This window comes from Salvelinus alpinus, chromosome 35, assembly GCF_045679555.1.
Source record: "Salvelinus alpinus chromosome 35, SLU_Salpinus.1, whole genome shotgun sequence".
NCBI lineage: Eukaryota > Metazoa > Chordata > Actinopteri > Salmoniformes > Salmonidae > Salvelinus > Salvelinus alpinus.
In genome coordinates, this window is record NC_092120.1 from 22,378,387 (window position 1) to 22,405,779 (window position 27,393).

The 27,393-nt window shown below is 43.3% G+C and overlaps 2 protein-coding genes across 2 annotated transcripts in view; one reads left to right on the plus strand and one right to left on the minus strand.

Moving 5' to 3' along the window:
• Positions 1-363: 363 nt before the first annotated feature.
• tstd3 (thiosulfate sulfurtransferase like domain containing 3) lies at positions 364-5,937 on the minus strand. Its single transcript, XM_071383117.1, has 4 exons — positions 5,646-5,937; positions 5,266-5,451; positions 1,280-1,439; positions 364-684 (listed from the first exon to the last, which is right to left on the minus strand). Exons 1-4 carry the CDS (start codon positions 5,770-5,772, stop codon positions 627-629), a joined length of 531 nt encoding a protein of 176 aa, XP_071239218.1. The 5' UTR covers positions 5,773-5,937; the 3' UTR covers positions 364-626.
• A 393-nt stretch (positions 5,938-6,330) lies between these two features.
• LOC139564001 (ubiquitin carboxyl-terminal hydrolase 45-like) overlaps positions 6,331-27,393 on the plus strand; it is a 46,150-nt gene continuing 25,087 nt past the window's right edge. Inside the window, exons 1-5 of the mRNA XM_071383118.1 lie at positions 6,331-7,707; positions 8,849-8,964; positions 9,229-9,398; positions 9,604-9,704; positions 10,004-10,104. Of these exons, the coding sequence (XP_071239219.1) occupies positions 8,862-8,964; positions 9,229-9,398; positions 9,604-9,704; positions 10,004-10,104 (475 nt within the window). The 5' untranslated portion in view covers positions 6,331-7,707; positions 8,849-8,861. The remainder of the gene's footprint in view (positions 7,708-8,848; positions 8,965-9,228; positions 9,399-9,603; positions 9,705-10,003; positions 10,105-27,393) is intronic.

Below are 27,393 nucleotides of genomic sequence, written 5' to 3' on the forward strand. Positions count from 1 at the left end.
CAGCGACTCCTGTGGCGGGCCGGGCGCAGTGCGCGCTAACTGAGGGGGGCGGGTGCACGGTGTTTCCTCCGACACATTGGTGCGGCTGGCTTCCGGGTTGGAGGCGCGCTGTGTTAAGAAGCAGTGCGGCTGGTTGGGTTGTGCTTCGGAGGACGCATGACTTTCGACCTTCGTCTCTCCCGAGCCCGTACGGGAGTTGTAGCGATGAGACAAGATAGTAATTACTAGCGATTGGATACCACGAAAAATTGGGGAGAAAAGGGGATAAAATTTATTTAAAAAAAAAAAAAAAAAAAAAAAAAAAAAAAATGATGGGTGTGAATTTCTCCACAGAGAAACTGACACAATCACACTTGAAACGGGTTATTAACACCAACAATGGGTTTATTTTAAACCACAGGGTCAATTTCACTCTTGAATCAACAGGTAACAGTGGTCAATTTGCTGTGTACATTCCCTCTAATGATATAAAGCAAAATTGGCTATTTATGGATTACCTTCCATAATAATCTGAAATGTCAGATAATAGCTCAATCTTGATTGATTAAATAAAACCTTATAAACTTCTGGTATGATTAAGCAAAACGACTTCCAAGAATGGCACAATTCTTGAGCCTCCCAGACAATCAGCTTTCCTGTTCACATTTTGCCCAATCTTGCCATCCACCTGCATAGTGTTGTACGCTAGAAAGAGAGAGAAAAGGAAGAGAATAAGTGAGCGATTAATGCTTAAAGAACTGAGCAGCAGGTAGCCTAGTGGTTAGAGCATTGGGCCAGTAACCGAAAGGTTGCTAGATCGAATCCCAGAGCTGACAAGGTAAAAATCTGTCGTTCTGCCCATGAACAAGGCAGTTAACCCACTCTTCCTCGGTAGGCCGTCATTGTAAATAAGAATTTGTTTTTAACTGACTTGCCTAGTTAAATAAAGGTTAAATAAAAACTGATATAATGAAATATCCCTGTTTTTCACAACTACAGCATAAAAAATTAATATTTCCATGTACTTGATCAGATGTTTTAGTACTGTATGTGGCACTTCCCCATGGTGCTGAGCATGCTGGGTAAAGCACTGTTGTGTAAAGAAGTGAAATAAAATCGGCCTTAAACAAAATTAAGTCAAGAGCTGAATTGTATTTTCTATAGCATGAAAAAGCATGACATGAAGAAATCTCAAAAGTGAGAAGTTATTTCTAGCCTATGCATTTTATGTCAATATAATATAGGCCTGCAATGTATAGTATGGTACTACTAGTAGTGTGTGCATAATGCAGTCTCTCACTCTTTATATCCTAGAGAGACGGCTTGGTCTAGGGCTTTTTGGCTCCTGATCCCAGCCAGGCAGGAAAAGACAATGTGGTCTGTCGGCTGGGGCATGTCTCCACCATACTTCTCCTTGAACTCCTCAGGATTCAGCTGGAGGGCAATGTTCACCTGTCCCACTGCAACGGAATGGAAAAGAACAGTATACAACAGAACTGAGGCATAAAGAGCAGACTTTTTTACACAATTGTGTCCTATGAATATCATGTCTTTATCATGTCTATCTGCAAATCAGTAGCCTATGTCCCTAACAGTGTGCTAGGAATGTCAAAGAGGTTGGTGGAAGCCCACGAGTGCTACTAGAAGTTGTCATAACATAATGTGTTTGTTTGCATTGAAATGGATTTGTTTTTGTGCCAGAAAATCATATTGTAAAAGAAAAGTGGAGCGGCACACACTAGGAGTGCAGATGCAATAATTGAATAACCAACGTTTTAACAGCTAAAGTGTCTCCATCAGGATAACACAGCGGTTCACTAGCTTGTATATACACTGAACAAAAATATAAAACACAACATGCAACAATGTCAATGATTGTACTGCGTTACAATTCATATAAGGAAATCAATCAATTGAAATACATTCATTAGGCCCTAATCTATGGATTTCACATGACGGCAGGGGTGCAGGCATGGGTGGGCCTGGGTGGACATAGGCCCATCCACCTGGGAGCCAGGCCCAGCCTTTTTCCCACAAAGGGTTTTTATTACAGACAGAAATACTCCTCAGTGTCATTAGCTGTCTGGGTGGCTGGTCAGATGATCCCGCAGGTGAAGAAGCCGGATGTGGAGGTCCTGGGCTGGTGTGGTTACAATGTGGTCTGCGGTTGTCAGGCCGGTTGGACGTACTGTCAAATTCTCTAAAACAACGTTGGAGGTGGCTTATGGTAGAGAAATGAACTTTAAAATCTCTGGCAACAGGTCTGGTGGACATTGCTGCAGTCAGCATGCCAATTGCACACTCCCTTAAAATGTAGATATCTGTAGCATTGTGTGACAAAACTGCACATTTAAGCGTGGCCTATACTGCCCCTATCACAAAGTACACATGTATACTGTAGTTTGAAAGGACACACACAGGTGTCTGTAATCATGGCCGGCTGAGGCTTGACTTCATTGGTGGATTTACAGATAAAATAGAACATATAAAAAAGCATGAATGATTACATATGATCATACCGCCATAATCAAACAGGGAAAGGTTCATCCAGAGGCGGCACTCCTAGTGGCCGGGGACTTTAATGCAGGGAAACTTAAATCAGTTTTACCTCATTTCCATCTCCAAGTTAAATGTGCAACCAGAGGGAAAAAAATTGCTCCACCTTTACTCCACACACAGAGATGCGTACAAAGCTCTCCCTCGCCCTCCATTTGGAAAATATGACCATAATTCTATCCTCCTAATTCCTGCTTACAAGCAAAAATTAAAGCAGGAAGCACCAGTGACTAGATCAATAAAAAAGTGGTGAGATAAAGCAGATGCTAAACTACAGGACAGACTGGAATATGTTCTGAGATTCTTCCGATGGCATTGAGTAGTACACCACATCAGTCACTGGCTTTATCAATAAGTGCATTGAGGATGTCGTCCCCACAGTGACTGTACGTACATACCCCAACTAGAAGCCATGGATTACAGGAAACATTCGCACTGAGCTAAAGGGTAGAGCTGTCGCTTTCAAGGAGCGGGACTCTAACCTGGAAGCTTATGAGAAATCCCACTATGCCCTCCAATGAACCATCAAATGGGTAAAGCATCAATACAGAACTAAGATCGAATCGTACTACACTGGCTCCGATGCTCGTGAGATGTGGCAGGGCTTGCAAATGATTAGACTACAAAGGGAAGCACAGCCGAGAGCTGCCCAGTGACACGAGCTTACCAGACAAGCTAAATAACTTCTATGCAAGTAACACTGAAATATGCATGAGAGCATCAGCTGTTCCGGACGACTGTGTGATCACGCCACGCTCTCTGCAGCCGATGTGAGTAAGACCTTTAAACAGGTCAACATTCACAAGGCCGCAGGGCCAGACAGATTACCAGGACGTGTACTCCGAGCATGCGCTTACCAACTGGCAAGTGTCTTCACTGACATTTTCAACCTCTCCCTGTCGGAATCTAATACCAACATGTTTCAAGCAGACCACCATAGTCCCTGTCCCCAAGAACACTAAGGTAACCTGCCTAAATGACTACCGACCCGTAGCACTCACGTCTGTATCCATGAAATGCTTTGAAAGGCTGGTCATGGCTCACATCAATACCATTATCCCAGAAACCCTAGACCCACTCCAATTTGCACAAGGCACCAACAGATCCACAGATGATGCAATCTCTATTGCACTCCACACTGCCCTTTCACACCTGGACAAAAGGAACACCTATGTGAGAGCATTAATCATTGACTACAGCTCAGCGTTCAACACCATACTGCCCTCAAAGCTCACCACTAAGCTAAGGACCCTGGCACTAAAGACCTCCCTCTGGAACCCGATCCTGGACTTCCTGATGAGCCACCCCCTGGTGGTAAGGGTAGGTAACAACACATCCACCACGCCCGATCCTCAACACGGGGGCCCCTCAGGGGTGCATGCTCAGTCCCCTCCTGTACTCCCTGTTCACTCATGACTGCACGGCCAGGCACGACTCCAACACCATCATTAAGTTTGCTGATGACAACAGTGGTAGGCCTGATCACCGACAACGATGAGACAGCCTATAGGGAGGAGGTCAGAGACCTGACCATGTGGTGCAAGGACATCAATCTCTCCCTCAACGTGACCAAGACAAAGGAGATGATTGTGGACTACAGGAAAAGGAGGACCGAGCACGCCCCCATTCTCATCGACGGGGCTGTAGTAGAACAGGTTGAGAGCTTCAAGTTCCTTGGCGTCCACATCGCCAAAAAACTAACATGGTCCAAGCACACCAAGACAGTCATGAAGAGGGCACGACAAAACCTATTCCCCCAGAGGAGACCGAAAAGATTTGGCATGGGTCCTCAGATTCTCAAAAGATTTTACAGCTGCACCATTGAGAGCATCCTGACGGGTTGCATCACTGACTGGTATGGCAACTGCTCGGCCTCCGACCGCAAGGCACTACAGAGGGTAGTGAGTACTGCCCAGTACATCACCGGGGCCAAGCTCCCTGCCATCTAGGACCTCTATAGCAGGCGGTGTCAGAGGAAGGCCCTAAAAATTGTCAAAGACTGTTCTCTCTACTACTGCACGGCAAGCGGTACTGGAGTACCAAAGTCTAGGTCCAAGAGGCTTCTAAACAGCTTCTACCCCCAAGCCATAAGACTCCTGAACAGCTAATCAAATAGTTCCCCAGACTATTTGCATTGCCCCCCCCCCCCCCCTCCCTTATACGCTGCTGCTGCTACTCTCTGTTATTATCTATGCATCCACTTTAATAACTCTACCTACATGTACATATTACCTCAACACCGGTGCCCCCGCACATTGACTCTGTACCAGTGCCCTCTGTATATAGCCCCGCTATTGTTATTTACTGCTGCTCTTTAATTTTTTGCTATTATTATCTCATACTTTTTGGGGGGAGGGGGGTATTTTCTTAAAACTGCATTGTTGGTTAAGGGCTTGTAAGTAAGCATTTCGCTGTAAGGTCTACCTGTTGTATTCGGCGCATGTGACAAATAACATTTGATTTGATATGTAATTTGGCTACATAGGCATACAAAACATTACCTGTTGTATTCGGCGCATGTGACAAATAACATTTGATTTGATATGTAATTTGGCTACATAGGCCTACAAAACATTATTTACAATGGATAGCAAAACCACAATGACAAGAATGGCTTCAGATCAAACTCTACGTCATATTGTACCATGCTGCAGCACATTTTACAATATGCAGATTTGTTCTTTAGAGGTTTATGTCATGAGACAGGTCATACTGAATAAGGTAACTCACGAGGTACGTTGATTGACCCCGGGATGTTTCCGTACTCTCGGAGTTCCCACGGCTCCCGGACATCTATTACCACACTTGTTCGGGTAGCGATTAGTTTCTTTAATTGTTCGTAAGAGACATCAGTTTCTGGCAATGGGGATGAGCTGAAACTACGTAACAGGTACTCTTTGTGGGTGGCATGGATATCTGAAAGATATAAAACAACGGTTGTTTACTAGTGAGCAACAAAATAAATAATGGGTTTACCAGCATTTTGAATGAGTTTTATAGTGTAAAAGACTCACTACAAAAGTTTACAATTAAGCCTCACGTCTTCAACTTCGCTGATTACACAGCCTTAAGACTGGTTATTCATTTCAACACATGCCAAGCAGACTTACATGATGCACATCGGGAGTGAGTACCGAATGTGTTTGACAGTGCTCTTCGTGAGGCTGAAATGACATTTCGGTTTGCTAAAAGCCATGGAATCGCTGCGGCAAGCCTCGAACAAGCTTTCTGAGCCATGTCAATATTTACACGTGTAACTAAATCAAAGGTTTCAAAACAAAACTCAAAACGGCACTACTGTATTGTTAAGTGTATTCACCGCTCCAGCACTGTCGTTTTCTTCTTCTTCTTCGGGTTTTATGAGGAACAACACTCAAAAGGTGTATTGTCGCCACCAACTGGACGGGGGTAAAACATTTACAAGAGAAAATTCTACTCCATACGGAAAGCGAAAATGTACATTAATCCACATGCACTTCAACAACAAAAAGTAACAAAAATATATACTTTCCCAATCCTTCAGTCCTTCAAAAACTAAAATACCCTACTCAGGCAGAGAACGTATGGGTAATTGCATACTTGGAGTGTGTCTGAAAGTGGGCGTTGCAAAAAAACATCAGTTGGTGGATCAACAGTGATGGGTGTAACATCAGCACTCCATTACTGGTTAGACCAGCCATAGCCAGGTGCACCACGGCTTAATGTCACCCGGAGCGAGCGTAACACAGGGGAATGTCATCACTGACCCCTAGGTCTAGGGCTCCTTGTGTGCCTGCTTGTTTCTCAGGTTGTTCTTCTTCCCCTCTGTAGATCCAGAACCAGTCCCAGCACCAATCTAGATACCATTGTCCGGTCCCAGCACCAGACCACCCGATGAAGTGCGGAGGGACCAAACACCAGACCTTCACCCGGAGCAAGCGGACCACAGGGGAGTGCCACAATTGACCTCCAGGTCTAGGGCTCCCTTGTGTCTGCTTGCTCTTCAGGTTGTCTTTCCTCCCCTCTACAGATCCAGACCCAGCCCCAGTTCCCGGTGCCGGGTTCCTGTTTTCTCAGAGGCCCACAGTCCCAGCACCAACCCCTGGTTTTCTAGCACTGTTACCACCACAATTTCTAACCTGGCCCCAACACCAACCCAGGTTTTCCTGGTCCTAGGCCCAACACCAGCACCAACCCTGGACACAGCACTGACCAACCAGAATTGCCACCTTCATCCAGCAACTGGTAGCTCAACCCTTCCCCTCCCCAAAGACACATTGTGGACTGACTGACGGACTGAATTGACTGGCAGATTCGTCTGATTCCTTTTTTTCATTCATTGATTTCTTTTCTTTTTTTCTCTTCTTAACTTTTGTTTGATTGGATGATCAGATGGTTTGCTTTACTTGAATTGATTACTTATAGTTTGAATTGTTGATTATTTTGAATTAATGTTCGACTGAATGTTTACTTGTTGAACATTTTAAACTGTAATGAATTTCGGAATAACCAAATAAATTGACCTTAATGTTTACATAGCAGGTTAAGAGAACTACTGTAGCAGGTTGTGAGAATTAATGTGGCAGGTTAGGATAATGAGGATAAGGTTAGGAAAAGGGTTAGGTTTAGCTAAATGTACCTCTTCAGATGCAAAATCGTTCAATCCCAGAAAGTGTTCAACTGCAAAACAATCAAGTGCCGTCCTTCTGACTGACATGCGCAACATTGCGCGTGCACCGAAGTGTACGCATCACACCAAAGACAGTAAAACGCACTTCTCAAATCAAATCTGTCGTATGTTTACACAAGCATACATATTTTCTTAAGAATATAGCTCCATAATTTACTTTACAACCATCATAACTTCGCTTTTCCTGCTAGCTGTGTTTAACCTGAACGAGCCACCATATTGCGTCACATGTTGAGTTCACCAATTTGACTTTTTGTTGGTTCAGATGGTAGTTCTCTATGTTCCCGATAGTTTTAGAAAGCCAGAATTATAACTGAAACGGTATTTTGCGTGTTGGACACTAGCTACAAGTATTCTGTGGACTTTCTAGTTTCTTGTCGTGTATGACATACAATACAGTTCTCAATCTTTTGAAATAAGTTACGACGCTACAGTGTGTTGACATATTAGCTAGCTAGTTAACTTGCTAGCTCATTGGCCAGTTTCAGGGAAAAAATAAATAGGTGAGTTGTTTCGTGTTAGCAACAACATATTTTTTAAATCATCAGAGGCAATGTGGTATTCCAGCTAGTAGCAAAACGCGTTTAAAACCACGAACTCCCAAGTTAACTTAGCTAGCTAGCTAACAGTCTATATTGCGACCCATTTGACAGTACTAGTAGCTACCTGTAACGTTAGTTAACTTGTCATGCTCTGCGTTAGCTAAACGTCACGGTGGCTTGACTTGGTTTTATATTGTTATATTAAGTGTAATCCAGTTAAAATAGATTTGTAAAAGACAATTAAAAGTATGGTCTGTTTTTGTAGCTATGGCTATGGCCTGTGTCATGCTTTTGCGTTTGCATCATGTTGAAGTTGATGACTTTATAAATTAGTTGAACCATTGTCGATATCAATTTCAATTCAATTCAAGGGGCTTTATTGGCATGGGAAACATGTGTTAACATTGCCAAAGCAAGTGAGGTAGATAATACACAAAACAGAACAAAAGATTTCAGCTATTGTCGTTTAGATTATTGTGTGTGTGACTTTGCCCTCCTAACGTTAGTTCAGTCTGGAGGCCAGGCATCTTCAGTATTGCCACTCTACAGCTCTTACCCACACTAGATTCAACTTATTCTAATTGTGGTGGCCATTCAAGACCATGACTATGTGATTCTTTGAATCTGGTGTTGTGTTGGGCTGGGCTGAAACAAAAGCCTGCACATACAGCAGCCCGTCAATGCCAGAGATGCCCAGTAAGTAAGTAACCTTGCACGAGTTGGAGCGGCTCGTAAGAGCAGATCTCCTGTTTCTGTAGCGTGAGGCAGCTTGATGAACAAGTATATCCCCTGGACGGGATGCTAGTCTATTGCAGGTCCTTACCGCCAATCTATCTCCTTAATGCTGGGTGCCAAGCAGAGACACACTGGGTCCCATTTTTACTGTCTTTAGTATGACTTGGTCAGGGATCGAAATCCCAACCTTCCAATCTCAGGTGGACACTCAAATCACAAGGCCACTGAGTTGGTTAGAGTTGCCCAGCCCTATACTAAATCATGCAGCAAAGCTCTTAGATTTGCCTTCAATGTTTTCTCTTGGCCCGGTCGGTTTTGGGCACTGCTTAAACCCCAGAGTGGTACTGATATTCCTATGTCTCTCCAGTCTACAGCTACAGATGCGGCTAAAGGATCCCTTCTCCTTGAAAGCCGTCGGCATGACTAAGCGGACTAACAAGCCAAGGAATCCTCGAGATGAGGAGTCGTCGGACGAAGTAAGCGGTAAGATCATGCTCCCTGTTGTGATGAAAAAAACCCCATATGTTTCTATATAGGCTGCCTAAAGAAGTTTAATTGACCCAATAAGCCTTCCGCATGTTCTGCTCTAGTAATGGATAGTCCAATCATGTCTGATTAATTCTACGGCAGGGGACTCGTGTAGTTCAGATTATGCCTTTATTTGACATCTATTGTAAATCATGGTCATTAAGGGATTTGTAGATGCTGGGTTAGCGAGCAACATCAATGTGACTTCTTGCTCCTCAGGGCTGACCTGCCAGCATGTCAGCAAGGCAGTGGACCTGAGCTCAGTCAAGAAGGTGGTGACCTCGAGCATGTGGTCGATGTGTTCAGATTGCCTGAGGGAAAGGACTATGATAGATGGAGAGCCAGCCAGTGGCCACGACATCCTCGTATGCCTCAAGTGCGGCTTCCAGGTGAGCTTGGACTTTGAAATATTTTATCTAAGGTGGGAGGATGAAGGTTCTGTCAGTATTTTGATGTATGAATTGCTGCACTTGACATGCGATTCAGAAGTTATACACTGTTTGTTTAATTTGTAACAATCTGACCGGCAAAGAGTATGGATGGTGGTAGCCTATCTAAGAAATGGTGATCCAGTGATCTTTACCCCTTTCACAGGGCTGTAGCCAGTCAGAGAGCCAGCACTCCACCAAGCATCACCAAACCCTCCACCTTGAGTCCCACTGCATCACCGTCAGCCTCGGCACCTGGAAGGCCTGGTGAGGACCCTACAGCAACACATGGAACATACAGATTATAACAGGACGACAACATTTTTTTTTACAGCCATTCTGCCGTTCCAAATAGGCTGATGTAGCACTATCCCTTTGTCTTCACTGTAGGCAAAGGGTCTTAAACTGAAAAGTTATTTGAATATTTACATTTTGCCTCAGAATATCTCCAGTAAATGTTGTGAGCAGTAGTTATTCACACCACCTAAAATAATGACAATTTCACATCAGTAAGTTGATGGCTGTGTTTGCTGCTCTCTCTCTCTCTCTCTTCAATTTGTTCACAGGTGTTTTGAATGTAATGAAGAGCTCTCCACTCACTGCAATAAGAAGGCTTTGGCCCAGACCCTGGACTTCCTACAAAAGCACTCTGTCAAGGCAGCCTCAGGTAACACGTTCAACACCTGACAAGGCCAGCCACTCAATGAAAGGTGATACATTTAAGGTATATTTATGTGTAGACTAAGAGAACAGCAAGGCTACCACCTGAAATGAAAAAGGGTGGGTAAACAGTGCTACACCGCACAAGGTGCTGCTACAACTCCCACTTTTTTTCAAATTGAAATATTGACTTTTCTTGGCTTTGACAAAGGCGCTGGACTGAATGAAAAGCTGAAGAATTTAATAAATGAGAACCACTATTCAAAAAAAACTCTTCTATCTTCTAGGCTAGAGCCTAGATTTCCAAGAAGCAATTTCAGCTTCCTTTCACTTCTATGTATTTTCAGTGCAATTGCTATTGGTTTTTACAATATGTGCTAATACATAGAGATATAGGTTATTACTGAATGCAGAAACCCTCTGTGGAGACTCTTCTCCTCTATAAACTTACATTGGTGCCTGTAACTCCATTGATGTTCACCTGAAGGTGTGGAGTTGAGTGTAACACACCAGCTCCCCCTGGTGGCCAAGGCTTTTTGGATTCCAGAATCCAGGCACCTTTTTCTTTGAATCTGTGGCCCATAAAATTGTTAGCTAAGGATGTGCATCTCTTCTTTCATGAAAGATTCGATACGCATCTAGCTGCATGGGCTCCGATATGATTCAGGAACGATACGTTTTAGTTTGAAACGATTCGGTTTGATTAGGGGAACAAATTGATGTGATGCGATGCACTAAAATGTATTGCATGAACACATTTCTATTTAAATATCTGCTGCTGAAGGGAGCTCAGGAACTGGGCCTCTCTGATCTGGTTACTTCTCTAAGCTGTGTGTGTGTGTGTGTGTGTGTGTGTGAGAGACCATGTCAAAGGTGTGTATAGGCAGTTGAGCCCAGACTGAGCATCTACCACCCCACTATCAGATTAGGGGTGGTGGAAATTTATGCTTTTTGTCCCCCCCACTTTTTTTTCTGAAACCACATCACCCACTGATTTAACTTGTCATTTTTACAGATTCAAAATGTTTTGAGCTAGTACTATGTCAATATTTAGAAATTAGCATGGTATTTAGCAAATTAATATTATGCCGCTTTGGATTTTACCCTGTCTTGAAAGTGAATGGTTTAGACAGGGTTGTCAACTAGGTTAGGCCTTGTGCCAATTTTTTTTCTGGGCTAATAGTCTGCGGGCCAGAACATAATTTGTATATAATATTAGCACAATTAATTGGCCTACACTACGAATTGAACAACATTTTTAACACATCTGATTAGTACATGATAAATTCAGTGACAAAAACATAATAATTTTGATCTGATTACGTTCATAAAATCACCATGTCCCTCCCTATTCATTTATTTTAGTCTTTCTCTGTGCGTTGATTGGTGGGGTAAAACAGGTCTATGTAGCCTACTGTAGGCTACACTACTTTTTCTAACGTCAACATTTGTTCAGAACAATTAGCTTGATCGTAAGAGAAAATGTCGCTCTCAAAAAGTATCAAAAGAAAGGTGGATAATGAAAATGCAAGTTTCCGGGAAGAGTGTAAGGAGAGATGCGTTCATCTTACTGTATTTTCCCAATGCCAAGCCAGTGTGTCTTATTTGCAATGAAATAATTCAATCTCAGACGTCATTCTAAATCTAAGCATGGACCTTTCAAAGTGGCCTTCCTGCCCCAGACAGAGGCCAGACGCAGAAACATTGAAGCCTACACACACGGCTTTTTTGGCAGACATATTTTGACACTTAAACAGGTTAAATCTGTAGTTACAAGGAAGAGGGAAAACTGTTGTGTACATGGTGGAAAAACTTGAGGCCTTTACACAGAAATTTGAGTTGTTCGATTTGGACTTGTCATCTGGAAGGCTACTGCACTTCAGCACACTGAAGAAACGACAGGCAGTGGGACCAGGCCGCAGCATTGTCACAGAGGGGGTGGAAGATTTCATCAAGCAGCTGAGGGACAACTTCTCCACCAGATTTGAAGACTACAGCGTGCCCGAAGATATTCCATTTGTACGTGATCCTCTCACAGTCCGCCCAGGTGGAGAATTCTCCTCCCTTACTAAGAAAACGATACCCTCGCTGGATGAGGCTGCAATTCAAACTGAGCTGAATGAATTCCAGACATCGAGCCAAATCAGGGATGCGCTCAGGAACGCCGAGTCCTTGTGTGCGTTTTGGGTGGCATGCTCAGAGGAATACAGCACAATAAAGATACTTGCATTTTATGTGCTAACAATGTTTGGATCGGCTTACACCTGTGATAGTCCTCATTTTCTTCTATGTACGCAGTATAATCTCACGCAATATAGACTCACGGCAGGAACCGGCTTTCACATAAGTCAATTGAGGTCAAAATCACATCCATCTCACCCGACAGCCACAAGATCGTATCTGAGGGAAATGCAACTTTTCCCGATTGAGTAAGTAACTTAGTGGCCTATATGACTGTATTTAGAAAATTCTAACATTATCGTGAGTGCTTATCCAGGGATATTTAGGTCTCAAGCTGACAGTATTTTCTGTTTATTCTGTCGTTACTGGAACAGGCTATCCCGATACAGACATTCAGACACACATTGCTTTTTTTTTCTTTCTTAAAATTGTTTTATTTAAGCAACAACAACAACAAAAAATGATTGTGAAAGATGCTGTTAAGTCTCACAGTTTAAGCCGACCTCAGCCAGTAAAGTTATTTTACATAGGCATGGGCTCGGAAGAAATAGACTCCAATTAAGCCCCCTTGTTGTTTGTAAAGTCAAATTTAAAATGAAGATTGTTGTCGATTTGAATTACTCGACTGGTGTAGTTTTTCTCCATATGTTGCTGTGCAACACTTGCATAACAAGTTAGCTATATTATCAGCACCAGGCGCTGTTCACTTCCTATTGGTTGCACAGCGGTTGTAGCTTTACGTTTCAGCAGCACAACATAATGTTCCCGCAGCCTGCTTTATTAGTTGACTGTCTCCTGCATTCTCTCTCCTCATGAATTAGGTTAAAATGTAACCTTTGCATTATTTAGATAGGGTAACTTCCTTCTTGGGACATTGCATTTGGGAGTTTTTGCATCTCAGGTCTGAGATTTTAAAATAATGTATATCATTTTTTTATGGAAGAAAATATTCTGAATTAATTTGGCGGGCCGGTTGGGGAACCCTGGTTTAGATCGTTTGGAATTTAAGCTCAGACCAATGAATACGAAATGATTGCTGTCCTTTATGAAATGACCCTGTTCATGTTAAAAATGACCAAATACACTTTAAAGCAAAACAATTTCTTATGATGAAACTGAATAAAAAATAAAATCTGAATAATTGAAAACCCCAATCAGCAGTTGGATAGCCTATGGGAGTGGAAGCAGCAACTCAGATCCAACTGCTGATTGGGGTTTTCAATTATTCAGATTTTATTTTTTATTCAGTTTCATCATAAGAAATTGTTTTGCTTTAGAGTTGCTGCTTCCACTCCCATAGGCTACATAACTCCGGGTAAAACACAATTGTCTGCAGTGCATTTGGTAACAGTGACCCAACAATTTACATTGGTTGTCACTCAAATAATACAGCACAGTTGTTATCTGACAGTCACATGCACTTACATGCGTAATAGTTTGATAGGCTACAGAACTGAAGGAGAGGACGCAACAGTTCAGTCGCAACAAATAAATACTTTTTGGAATTAACAATATGAGTAAAAAAACATCCATTAGCGAAGGCGATTCTTAACATTTGAATCGGTTTTCTGACCGATGCATGCTTCATTTGGATCTTTTGGATCCTCATTTGGATCTTACGCATCAGTGCCCGGGTTCAAATGTTTATTGGTGAGTTGTTACATCCCTATTGTTAACCATCATTTTCCGTATCAGTCAATAATCCTCTGAGAATGTTGCATGTAATAACAGGTATTACTGTGCAACTATGTAAACTAATCATTTGCCGTAGTTTGCTTCAGGTTCAAGAATGTTCGAAGCTTTGTTACAGCATATTTCTGCATTAAAAGACGCACTGAGGTGTGTGTTTAAGTTGACGAAATCTGTGATGACCTCCCCATTCATGTTGATCAGGGCCACAGTATGGCTTAACTGCTGACATCACTGAAATGAAAAGCTGCCGTTTGGAGGCCACACAGGTGACAACAACTGAAAACTCGTAAAGATAAGATGGTTCGTTGTACAGCTTTTTCTCCTATTAAAGTGAGATGTAATAAGCAATTTGGTAAATGCTTTTGTGAACGGGCTTGTACAGGATTCATTTCCTTGGAATTTTCAAGTAAACATTTCTGTATTCTGTCTTTCCTGCACTCGCCATGACAGTTTCATGATTCTGCCCCTTCACAAAAGTGGTTTTGTAGCCTAGCCATGCGTTTCCCAAACTGTACAGACCAAGCCAATTCCACCTTACCCCAGCCAGCTGAGCCACCCTCAACCAGGCCACCACATTCTCCTCGACCCCCGCCCCCACCTCCAGCTCTGCTGCTCTTCCTCCCGCCTGCCCCGTGTTCATGCCCAAGCTTAGGCTGGTCCACCACAGTCAGTCAGGCAGGCTGTAGTGTTGCGGGAGTGACGCTCCAGTTCCCCGCCTCTGCCGCATGGCCGCACTCATTAGTGGCATTAGGCGCTTGAGCGACGCTCCCCGGCTGGGTTCCCTGAAGAACGAGAGCAGCTGTGTGGGGTCCGGCCACTGAGCTGAGCCCCCCCCCCCCCCACACAGTCCCCTCAGCTCACTGTGCCCCCTGTCCCACGCTGCATGTCTCAGCACCTCTGGGAAGGGCCTGTGGGGCATGCTTGTGGGAGCCAGGGTCCAACAACGAGTCCGAAGCGCTGGAGATCAACAGCTGCAGCACATTCCCAGGGACTAACACTCTCAATGACTGGACACACACACACATTCCTTCAATTGACAAGCATTTCACTATACCCGCAATAACATCTGCTAAACACGTGTATGTGACGAATCCATTTTGATTTGATTTGAATTGTATAGATTGTGTGAATAGGTACATCATATTTTTTTGTTGTTGTTGTTGGTACATGAGTTTGTGTTGGGCTTTTTCTCTTCCTGTGTCTTAGAAATCACAGAATGGTGCTGTAGCCTCCAGTATTATTCCCCCAGCTTCAAGGGCACTGCGGTTTGAACATACCACTATCCAATTAGATTCTCCATTCCTCCTCTCACTCCAGCCTTGACAAAGCGTACAGGACTACACAGAACTGGAATTCCATCTTGTTCCCTCATAAATGACTTTCACTGTGGTTGTGATGGCAGAGTTTGCCATTCCTTTTCATGAAACATGGTCTGCTCTCTAGATAACTTCTTGTCACCCATCCACTCACTCAGTGGAATAGACAACGCTTGCACGAGGCACAGTTACGTATCGATGTCCCTGATCCTTTGTTTTTTGATCAGTCCCTTTGAGTCTGGGGGTGGCAGGGGTCCAGTGTTGAGGGGTCACAGAGTGTGAACACTGCTGGGCACCAACAGCCAACATCTCTTCCCCTTTAACTCTACATTACCTGTCACCTTGCTTCCCACCTGATTGTTTCACACCGGCTGGCTAAACAGGGACAGAAAACGGGCAGCTATTGTTGCAGCGAAAATGGACTGCTGCTGTCAGATGGGGAGCTGGTGAATTGCATTTCTGCTTGAAGGCCAGGTTTTTAGGCAAAGTCTGTTGTTGCGTTCTCTTTTTACCATAGACCCCAGGCACAAAAGAGCCCCAGCAAGAATTTTTCTGAATCCATAATAGTTTTGTACAACAACAGCTCAGGGAAGAAAGAAAATCTATTAACCGTACTCTCTCACCAACAAGGCCTTCAGCTCAAGTACCAGAGTCCCACTAAAAGGAGACTTGACCTCAGGGAGCTAGTCTTCGGCTTGTAACACAGCTGGGGTGTCTTTGTGGAGGAAATTAAAATGTTTCCTTTGAATAGGCATCGGAGCTTGGCGCTCGCTGCGTTTTTCCCATTCTTTTCTGGTATTGATTTTCATCCATCCAAGTGAGTAATTTTCCCCCCTCTTTGATATTAGTGTACTTGCAGCAGCAAGGACACGCACAGAATTGTACGGAATCTTTACTTATTACTATTATATTTTTCTTCCACCTCTCCTACTCATATACCAAAACCAATGGCTATACGTTTAATAGATTATTTGTGCTTTTTGAGCTGATACTTTTTAATCACATTTTTTAAGACCAGCACACAATTTCATAATGTCTATATGACCACAATATTTCAGTATTTAATGGTCAATAGAATTTTTTGAAGTATAAGAACCATAGCTCGATTTCTAAAGTTGATGACACAGAAATGTGGATTCTTCAAAACTAAATGAGAGAACCCATGTCAACTTTGTTAAAGGGGCAGTGCAGTCAACATGATTTTCATGTTTCTTGATATTTCCCCACTATGAGGTTGAAATAACTCTGAAATTGTACAAATTATGATATTTTACTAGTGTAAGAGCTTTTTGTATTTGAATTTAAGCATGTTTAGGTGGGATGGAGTTTTTGGCTCACCGCATGACATCACAATCTGATTGTATTATTCTGACCAATAACCAGTCACGTTTTTTTTGCATAGTGTATCCTCCTACTTTGAAGCGGTAAGTGGGGTAGGTCCTATCTGCCAATCAGGGCTGTGTATGTAGAAATATTGACATTTGTATCAACACAACCACATGACCAGATTGAGCATTTCGATGGCAAAAGGAGGCTCAAGGAAATAAATAAAAAATATATATTTTGAGTTATTTTAATGAAGTAAACACCCACTGATAATTTAAAAATTAAATTAAAATGACTGCTTAGGGGCTTTAATATGGCTGCTCCCACCTCAATCTTGCCATTCATACAAAATGCATTGGTTATTCTACTATTGTTTCAGCGAGAATTTTACCTTTCTAGTTGCTGGTGTTATGTATTTTTTGTATTTAGAAAGATGCCAGCCACAGTGGAACAGAATGCTGTACCTGGTGAAAGCCAACGTTTTTTATTTTCTCTCGACAAATAAACATGTTTGTGCTATAGAAATATTTCCCTCCTAAAAGAGACAATAAATACCATCTTGTGCAATGCATTCCATTTATACAATGGCGCTAGACACTCTTTCTCTTTTTGACATTTTGGTTTTATGTGTTCAGCCTTTTTCATCTAGGACCTTGCTACCATGAGAAAACAATGTATTTATTGTGTCCATTTTTAAATGGCATCTCTCAAAGGATACAACTCAACTCTTACCATGTGACATGTTGGATAAACCTCTAACCCTGTCGCGTTAGTTGGCTAGATTTTCTATTTTTGGGGGCCCTGGTCAGCCCATAAGACCCTTGTTTAAATCCAGGGTTCCTGTTCTACATGTGATATAGTGTTGGTCTACAGTCAGTCAGTGGGTAATATCCATAAGAAAAAAGCTTTTACCCTGGTGGTCCATTTATTAAGCTAATCAAGGGTGCTTCTGTAGTTTTCCCCACCACTGCACACTAATGTAGGCAAGCAATGTGGCCAGCAACTGCTTGGAAAGTGTGTATATTTGCGTGTGTGTTTGCGAGCTCATGGCAGTGGGCTCTTTTGGCCTCTGATGGCAAGAAAGCAGGCTTTTCATGCCCTGCAGTCGCAACAAATTAATAAGACATTTGGTGTTGCCCAGCCTTCCCCTTGACTGCCTGTTCTCTGCTGCATGACGAGAGCTGTCCTTGGCTCTCCACTACGGTCCCATTCTAAATGGTGAAATTAATCAAACAAGCCTCTTGATAAATGCTCTCTTACAAGTATCTGCTTCAATGTTTTAATGTGATGACACCGCTTCATAGGCTTTTGAGGAAGTATGTCAAACGAGAGGTCAAGTAGCGTTTAGCGTGTCTTTTGATACGTTTTGGATATCCATTTTAGCTTTAGCCTAGCCCTATGCTGTGGCTGGTGTATTCAAGTTTTCAACCATAGTTACAATACTCTGCTCTAGAACAATAGCGACTGTAGTGATTTATTTTATATTTATATGTCAACATCCCAAATATGTTTCATTCACAGCATCAATCTAGTGAGTCTTGTGTATTCAATTTATAATTAAAAAAATTGTTTGTGGTGGTACATTTGATCATATGAATAACCTCTATCGTCTTGTCAGATTTGCAAATGCTTTTTGTGAACAATTGTTTTTATTAGATCACAAAGGCAATACAATAAAAATAAGAAAAAATTATTTGCCTCCTTTTTAACCCAGCCCTCCCAATCCCTAACAATGCATACTATAAAAAAATGTAGCTCCCAACATAAAAATGTCCTGAAAATAAGCCAACCATTTCCTTATATGAAGGTCATGTGGTGGCAACCGGTGCTGGACACGTTTTTTGGCACCAGTCAGCCAAGCCGTGCGCTGTTTGTCATTCAGCTGCATACCTGATCTGTCATTAACAGAGAGATTGATTCAAGGGGTACAGTTTTATCAATCGTGTCAGAGAGAATACTGTCCTCCGGAACTCATCAGAACAATCCCATATCATATGTTTATATGTTTCAAGTTTATTGAGGGAACATAGGTCACAGTTTGGGCTTGGAGACTGTTTCGCATGAAATCTTACAAGTGGTGTCAAGTATGACCTATGAGCTTCAAATGAATTAACTGATGGTGTGGGTTCTTTTTGAGTGAAATATATTCTCCCAATCAATAGCCTCATCATCAATAGTCATATCCTTTTGTCCACGCTTTTAACAATTGAAAGATCTTTCCGCTTGAGTAATTGAAGATGAGAGTAAATGACTGACATAACCTCGAACCTCGGTGAATTGTTTTACATTCCCATCCAATCACAGGGTGCCTTCCCAAACGCGTACCCCATGGGGTCCTATAGGTGCTCACCCTAGTCTAAGATGAAGAAAGAGCGATGACCCCGGCAAACTGAAAACTAAGGAGACCCTCTGAGTTGAATGCATGTATTTCCTCTCGATTATTGACCCATTTCGCAGACCAGACTTTTGACTCAAATGCTTTAGTACCTGAAGTAACAGCCTGGTTATGCCACAGAGGGGTATGGAGATGCCTCTTCCAGTTACACCTATTCACTTCTCAACCCACCCCAAATTATATTTAGTATTAGAGATAATGTGACCATAGTATAACATGCATTTTTTAATAGTTATGCCAGAAAATAACCCGTATTGTAATCTAATAGGAAAAAACGAGTTCCTACTCAAAAGCTCTCCAAGAGACTGATGTAGACTGATCGAACCATGATCTAAGTAGGTGTAACTGGAAAAACTGGTGGTAAATATTAACATTTTGTAATGCAAGTCCCCAAAGATCTGGTTTGAGGTACCGGATCTTTGGATGTTTTCCATTCCAAAGGTATTTACGTACAAGTTTATCAATCCTATCAACCTTAACCAATAACCTAGTGGTGGAAAGAGTGGAATCGTCATTGCTTAGGAAGTTAATACGTGGCAACACTCATCTTTATTGAAGCAACCGTTGTTTGTAAGGAAGCAGGCAACTTCTCCCAAATGTTTAGATCTCGTTCAACCTCTTTGTAAATGTTCTCATAATTCAACTTCACCAAACCATGCAGAGATGTTTTGTATATTAAAGATGCACTATGCAGAAATCGGCATTTCTTGGTTGCTAAAATTCTAATAGTTCACCTAATTTCAGTTTGTGACAAAACAAGCAAGTATTGTGTATTTCACTGTGAAATATATTTTCCATAAACAAACATTTTTTTTTCAGCTGTTTGAAGGTGGTGTACAAAACCGAAAGTAAAAGACGCAAAAACGAAACGTAAGAACGGCAAGCATAGAAATAGCGCACATAGAACATATATCTATAACACACATTTCTATGTGAATTTGGTCAGGTCGCCCCAAAAGTTACATATTGCAGCTTTAATGCCCAAATAAGTGGACTGGGTTTTAACAGGATTTATTGAGTGAAGTGAAACTTTATTGGCTGCTTCATTGAGCAACATTTAATGTTGACTTATATCCTGACAGCAATCTTCAAATGTGGATAATAAAGATGAGACTGAATTCTCAATATCTATCATATCTAAGAGGATATCATACGTGTTTAGAGATATAATATGAGAGGATAATTTAATCGCTATAGGAGAAGCAATTACCTTCTGCCACAAATGCGGCTCTAGAGCGAGAATGAATGTCAGGGATAAGCCATCCTCTTGTCTACATCCACGAATAATAGGAAATGGACTTAATTTTATGTCATTTTTAGACACCATGGCAAAAAGTTTAGCATACGATCCACGAGCCGTATTGATAAAATGCTTTCCCAAACCAAATTTCCTTAAGACCGCCCACAATACTGCCATTTGAGCCTGTCAGAAGCCTTTTCGGCATCTAGTGACAGCACTGTGTGTCCAACTGTTGTGTTTCATGTATTCCGTGCATTCAATTATGGACTTTTGAATTATTGCAGCAAGTGTCCACAAATTCAGATATAAATGAAACCTCAGTCTCAATATGAATGCAACATTTAGGCTTGCCTGCTTTCTGGTCCAATTCCTTTCAAGTTTTTGGAGATAAATTGTTAGTTTTTTCATAAAGAAAACAAACAATAGCCGTTTTTCTTTCTCACTTGTGTGAAAAAGAGCTTTGAGTCAAGGAGGGAGTCAGCAGGAGGGGGGCAGGCAGGCATCGTGATCGTTTAGTCTGCCCAGGGGACAAGCTCCACAGTGTCACTGCTGCCCATATTCGGTGGCTGAGCAAGGAGGGCCAGGTGGTGGTGCAGAGCGCGGCACAGTCAAGCGTGGACGCAGCGCATGCTGACATTTGCCTTCCCGACTGCCGCAGGGGGAGGAAAAATCTGCTTTTCCATATGCTTCTGCTCGTTGCCCCCCCCCCCGCACACCCTTCCCGGGTCCTGGGCAGATGGCTCCCTGAACATTGTTTACCTTGAGTGGCGGTCCTAGATGAAGTGTGTCCATAGGCATTCCCATTCCACCCAGTTTTTCCCCCCTCTACTTAGCCAAGGAGACGGTCGAAATGCTCACACACACACACTTGTATAAACAGGTACATTCTCACAAAGCTACATACCCATCTCGTCACATTTTCCCCATCGCATACAGATTCCAGAAAAAAACGTATCGTATTTCTCTGACTCGTTCTCTCATTCTACCAGGAACTACCCTGTCCACACTTGTTTGAAATGTGTTGTGAAGTGTGGACATATGGGCCCCTCCCTGATGGCTGTTTAGTTCTAGACAGACAGGCTTCCAGATGTTTCCAGTGTGGCGGCTGGAGGGACAGATGCTTTTGGCTGGACTGGGGGGGACCATCACTCCATTCAATGGTCCCTAGGCGGAACCCCACCCCGCTTGGTCACAGAGACCATCACAGTGCCAGGCAAAGAACATCCTTCTGCCATAAATCCGAGTAATTATCATCAATATTTGATGTTTGACATTCTCAATCGATGTTTTAGCAGGGTCACTAACTGATTCTGTGGTGGTAGAGTAGTTCTAGGGGGGAGGTTAGGGGGAGACCGTCCACGTCCTCAGCCTGCCATAGTTACACACTTGTCCTGATCTCTGTTGTGGGTTTACAAACTGGGTCATACTCAATGGTAGTGAGTATTGATATTTGACTCAAAGTATCCATTTGTAAAATACATGGTAGCGGTAGCTAGCGCTAGTCGGCTGTACCTGCGCCAAAATGTTTCATCATATAGCTTGTTCTCCATCTTTTTCAAGTGACCCAACATGTTTTCAGTACTTACGCTGAGTGTGCGTTTAAAAGTGTTCAGGTTCCACTCTGCTATGTGTCTGAACGTCAGACGGCCAGGTCACGCGTGTCAAGGTCCTTCTTCCCTCAGTTGGGCAGAACCCAGTGGTGGACTGACTGGCTGCTCGTTGAATACAGCTTTTTATCTTGTACTGAGCCTAAAATACCTTCTTTTTTTTTTTTTACAAAGGAGTGATTTCTTCAGGGAGCATGTGCAAGTCCTATGTGTTTGTTTTTAGCAGGGAAAGGGTGGGCAGGAGGGTCGATTGTTTTCACAACGATAACCTTGGGTTAAGGGTCATGTCGTCCATGTCTCGCTCACCTTGCCCTTGTAATGCTGGGTCAGAGCCAGAAGCGGACTGGCCTCATTGGCTTGGGGAGTAGGGCAGCAGCAAGTGCTCCACTGCTAACTGAGCCGTCTGTCTGTCTGGTCGGGGTGAAGTCCTCAAGGTAGCTTAACCTCCTCTAACCATGCACATGCTGGTTTGGTTTACTTATGGTACATGCAGCTATGGCAATCTCCGTTTGGTACCATTTATATGATGAAATTGGTACTGTAGGTACTGCAGGTAGCCCCATATCCTGTCACCCAAATATTAACAATGTCACACAATTATAGTCATAAAGATGTCACAAACTGACATTGAGCACCTAAGATGATCACATTTCTCATGTCTTCCCATTTAGAAAATCACAAATGAACAGAGAGAGACGGACAGCCAGTAAAGCAAAATGGCAATCAGGTAGCTAGCACGGCACCCACCTTTTCCCATCTCTGATAGTCTTGTAACACTGATTAAGGTACTCATGAGAAGTGTGTGTTAATTCACGGTTAAGCAGCTTGCTGTCTCCCGGAGCATGATAAAAAGGGATAAATTGTGTAAATGGTGTGAGTTATGGTTTAGGGTAGGGGGAGGGGCAGGGGCAGGAAGGAAAACAGGCACAGAGGGTGCTTTCTTTCATCTCGTCAGCCTTGGGTCCTCTCACTTGTTTTGTTCATTAATGCCTAATGTGACGGAACACCACTTGTCTCTCCCTTCACAAATGACACTGATGACAACGGAATAGGAAATGATGGACTGCTGGAAGAATTGTTCAATGTATATTGCTTGTAATGTTTGTACTAGGTCCTAGCATGTAAACTCAGCAAAAAAAGAAACTTCCCTTTTTCAGGACCCTGTCTTTCAAAGATAATTTGTAAAAATCCAAATAACTTCACAGGTCTTCATTGTAAAGGGTTTAAACACGGTTTCCCATGCTTGTTCAATGAACCGGGGCGGCAGGTAGCCTAGTGGTTAGAGCGTTGGACTAGTAACCGAAAGGTTGCAAGATCGAAACCCCAAGCTGACAAGGTAAAATATATATTTCGTTAGGCAGTTAACCCACTGTTCCTAGGCCGTCATTGAAAATAAGAATTTTGTTCTTAACTGACTTGCCTAGTTAAATAAAGGTTCAAAAACATAAGCAATTAATGAACATGCACCTGTGGAACGGTCGTTAAGACACTAACAGCTTACAGACGGTAGGCAATTAAGGTCGGTCAGTTATGAAAACTTAGGACACTAAAGGGGCCTTTCTACGGACTCTGGAAAAACACCAAAAGAAAGATGCCCAGGGTCCCTGCTCATCTGCGTGAACGTGCCTTAGGCATGCTGCAAGGAGGCAGATGTGGCCAGAGCAATAAATTGCAATGTCCTTACTGTGAGACGCCTAAGACAGCGCTACAGGGAGACAGGACGGAGAGCTGATTGTCCTTGCAGTGGCAGACCACGTGTAACAACACCTGCACAGGATCGGTACATCCGAACATCACACCTGCGGGACAGGTACAAGATGGCAACAACAACTGTCTGAGTTACACCAGGAACGCACAATCTCTCCATCAGTGCTCAGACTGTCCGCAATAGGCTGAGAGAGGCTGGACTGAGGGCTTGTAGGCCTGTTGTAAGGCAGGTCCTCACCAGACATCTCCGGCAACAGCGTCACCTATGGGCACAAACCCACCGTTGCTGGACCAGACAGGACTGGCAAAAAGTGCTCTTCACTGACGAGTCGCGGTTTTGTCTCACCGGAGGTGATGGTCAGATTCGCGTTTATCGTCGAAGGAATGAATGTTACACCGATGATTGTGCTCTGGAGAGGGATCGATTTAGAGGTGGAGGGTCCGTCATGGTCTGGGGCGGTGTGTCACAGCATCATCGGACTGAGCTTGTTGTCATTGCAGGCAATCTCAGATCTGTGCGTTACAGGGAAGACATCCTCCTCCCTCATGTGGTACCCTTCCTGCAGGCTCATCCTGACATGCCCCTCCAGCATGACAATGCCACCAGCCATACTGCTCGTTCTGTGCGGGATTTCCTGCAAGATAGGAATGTCAATGTTCTGCCATGGCCAGTGAAGAGCCCGGATCTCAATCCCATTGAGCACGTCTGGGACCTGTTGGATCGGAGGGTGAGGGCTAGGGCCATTCCCCCCAGAAATGTCCGGGAACTTGCAGGTGCCTTGTTGGAAGGGTGGGGTAACATCTCACAGCAAGAATTGGCAAATCTGGTGCAGTCTATGAGGAGGAGATGCACTGCAGTACTTAATGCAGCTGGTGGCCACACCAGATACTGACTGTTACTTTTGATTTTGAGAGACACATTATTCAATTTCTGTTAGTCGCATGTCTGTGGAACTTGTTCAGTTATGTCTGTTGTTGAATCTTGTTATGTTCATACAAATATTTACACGTTAAGTTTCCTGAAAATAAACGCAGTTGACAGCGACTTTTTTTGCTGAGTAAAAAAATAAATAATATGAAGACCACTTCAAATAAGTGGATTCGGCTACTTCAGCCACACCCGTTGCTGTCAGGTGTATAAAATCAAGCACACAGCCATGCAATCTCCATAGACACACATTGGCAGTAGAATGGTCTATTATTTTATTTTATTTATTTTTATTTAACCTTTATTTAACTAGGCAGTTAGATTTGGGTATGTCATTTAGGTGAAAATTAAAAACAAAAGGGGGCTATCCCTAAGAATTAAGAACAAATTCTTATTTACAATGACGGCCTACCCCGGCCAAACCTGGACGACGATGGGCAAATTGTGCACCGCCCTATGGGACTCCCAATCACGGCCAGATGTGATGCAGCCTGTATTCGAACCAGGGACTACAGTGACGCCTCTTGTACTGAGATGCAGTGCCTTAGACTGCTGCGCCACTTGGGAGGCCTTACTGAAGAGCTCAGTGACTGTCAATGTGGCACCGTCATAGGATGCCACCTTTCCAACAAGTCAGTTTGTCAAATTTCTGCCCTGGTCAACTGTGAGTGCTGTTATTGTGAAGTGGAAACTTCTAGAAGAAACAACAGCTCAGCCGCGAAGTGGTAGGCCACACAAGCTCACAGAACGGGATCGCCGAGTGCAGAAGAGCACAGTGCGTAAAAATCGTCTGTCCGCGGTTACAACACTCACTACCGAGTTCCTAACTGCCTCTGAAAGCAATGTCAGTACAAGAACTGTTCATTGGGAGCTTCATGAAATTAGTTTCCATGGCCGAGCAGCCGCACACAATCCTAAAATCACCATGCGCAATGCGAAGCGTTGCCTGGAGTGGTGTAAAGTTTGCCACCATTGGATGCCAGGAGAACGCTACCTGCTCGAATGCATAGTGCCAACTGTAAAGTTTGGTGGAAGGGATAATAGTCTGTGGCTGATTTTCATGATTCGGGCTAGGCCCCTTAGTTCCATTGTAGGGAAATCTAAACGCTACAGCATAAAATAACATTATAGATGATTATGTGCATACAACTTTGAGGCAACCATTTGGGAAGGCCCTTTCCCGTTTCAGCATGACAATAGCCCCGTGCACAAAGCAAGGTCTATACAGATATGGTTTGTCGAGATAGGTGTGGAAGAACTTGACTGTCTTGCACAGAGCCCTGACCTCAACCCCATCGAACACCTTTGAATTGGAATGCCGACTTCAAGCCAGGCCTAAGCCCCCAACATCAGTTTCCAAACTCACTAATGCTCTTTTGGCTGAATGGAATCAAGTCCCCGCAGCAATGTTCCAACATCTGGTGAAAAGCCTTCCCAGAAGTGTGGAGGCTGTTATATGAGCAAAGGGTGGACCAACTCCATATTGATCCCCATGATTTTGGAATGAGATGCTCTACGAGCAGGTATCCACATACTTTTGGTCATGTAGTGTATCTTCTGTGTGTGTGTTTTGTGTTTGATTTCATCAAGACAACCATGTGTGTTTAATGATGTCAGATGTGACAAGAAGAAGTATCTTATCACTCGTTCGCCTCTTAGGCCCCGATTTGCCCTGTGTTTCAACTATTTCTAAGCATTACATCCCCTTCATTTTGTAGATAAGAACTGAGTAGAGAGATGTACTTAGTTTGTCTCAGCCAGCCACACCCCATGGTTTGAGTGTTAGACTAGTGCACAGAGCTGTCAGTCTCCTGAGTACTCCCCAACTATAATCCCTCTGTGCTTGTCCCTGCTGGCCTGCTCTGCACTGACGACTGCCTCCCTCTTGCTGAGTTGGGACGGTCATGGAGGAGTAACAGCTGGCCCAGAGAGCCATCTCTCCCTAAAACAGCGGAAACTTCTCCAGCTGTCATCTGCTCTCTCCCATATGACCCGGCTCTTTTTCCAGCTGCCGCCCTGGCCTGCCGCACGTTAACCCACTTCCACCGCAGGAGACCATGCTCGCAGTTTGCTCTGGTGTGTGTGTCTGTGTGCTGCTGGGACCGGGACTGGCCCCCCACTAAGAAGGCCACCCCAGCACATAATGGGTTGAATGCCACCCCTGGCGCCCTGAACAAGCTATTAGGCTCTGGTCCCACAGGAGCTTGAGGTACACTTTAGGTGTTGATTTTTCTCTGGCGACCTCGGAGAACTTGGCTCGTACGTGACTCGTACGTACCTCATGCAGTTTAAAGTTTCAAAATGCCTTTGCTGCACCAAGCTACATTGATACGGACAAACTCTTGCAAGGTCACAACATGCAAAAAAAAGTAACACTTTCACGGCACTCGACATACTAAATGAAGAGTAAGCGCATCTTAGCGGAAACCTTTGTCAGTGCATATACAGTGTATTCGAAAGTATTCAGACCCATTGACTTTTTCCACATTTTGTTACGTTACAGCCTTATTCTAAAATAAAAATAAATAAAATCCCTGACTTGCCTAGTTAAAAAACTGACTTGCCTAGTTAAATAAAGGTTAAATAAAAAAAAATACATCTCTTTTGAGATGACACATTGGTAGCAATACATGGTTATAACATTTACCGAAAATACAGAAATTCCAACGGGGGCGGTGTTTGCGGTCTATATAAATAACCACATTCCTGTAAAGCTTAGAGAAGATCTAATGTTCGATACTGTTGAAGTAATATGGCTACAGGTTCATCTGCCTCACCTAAAGCCCATTCTGGTGTGAAGCTGCTATAGACCACCAAGTGCTAACAGTCAGTATCTGGATAATATGTGTGAAATGCTTGTATGTGATATCAACCGAGAAGTATATTTTCTGGGTGATTTTAAAA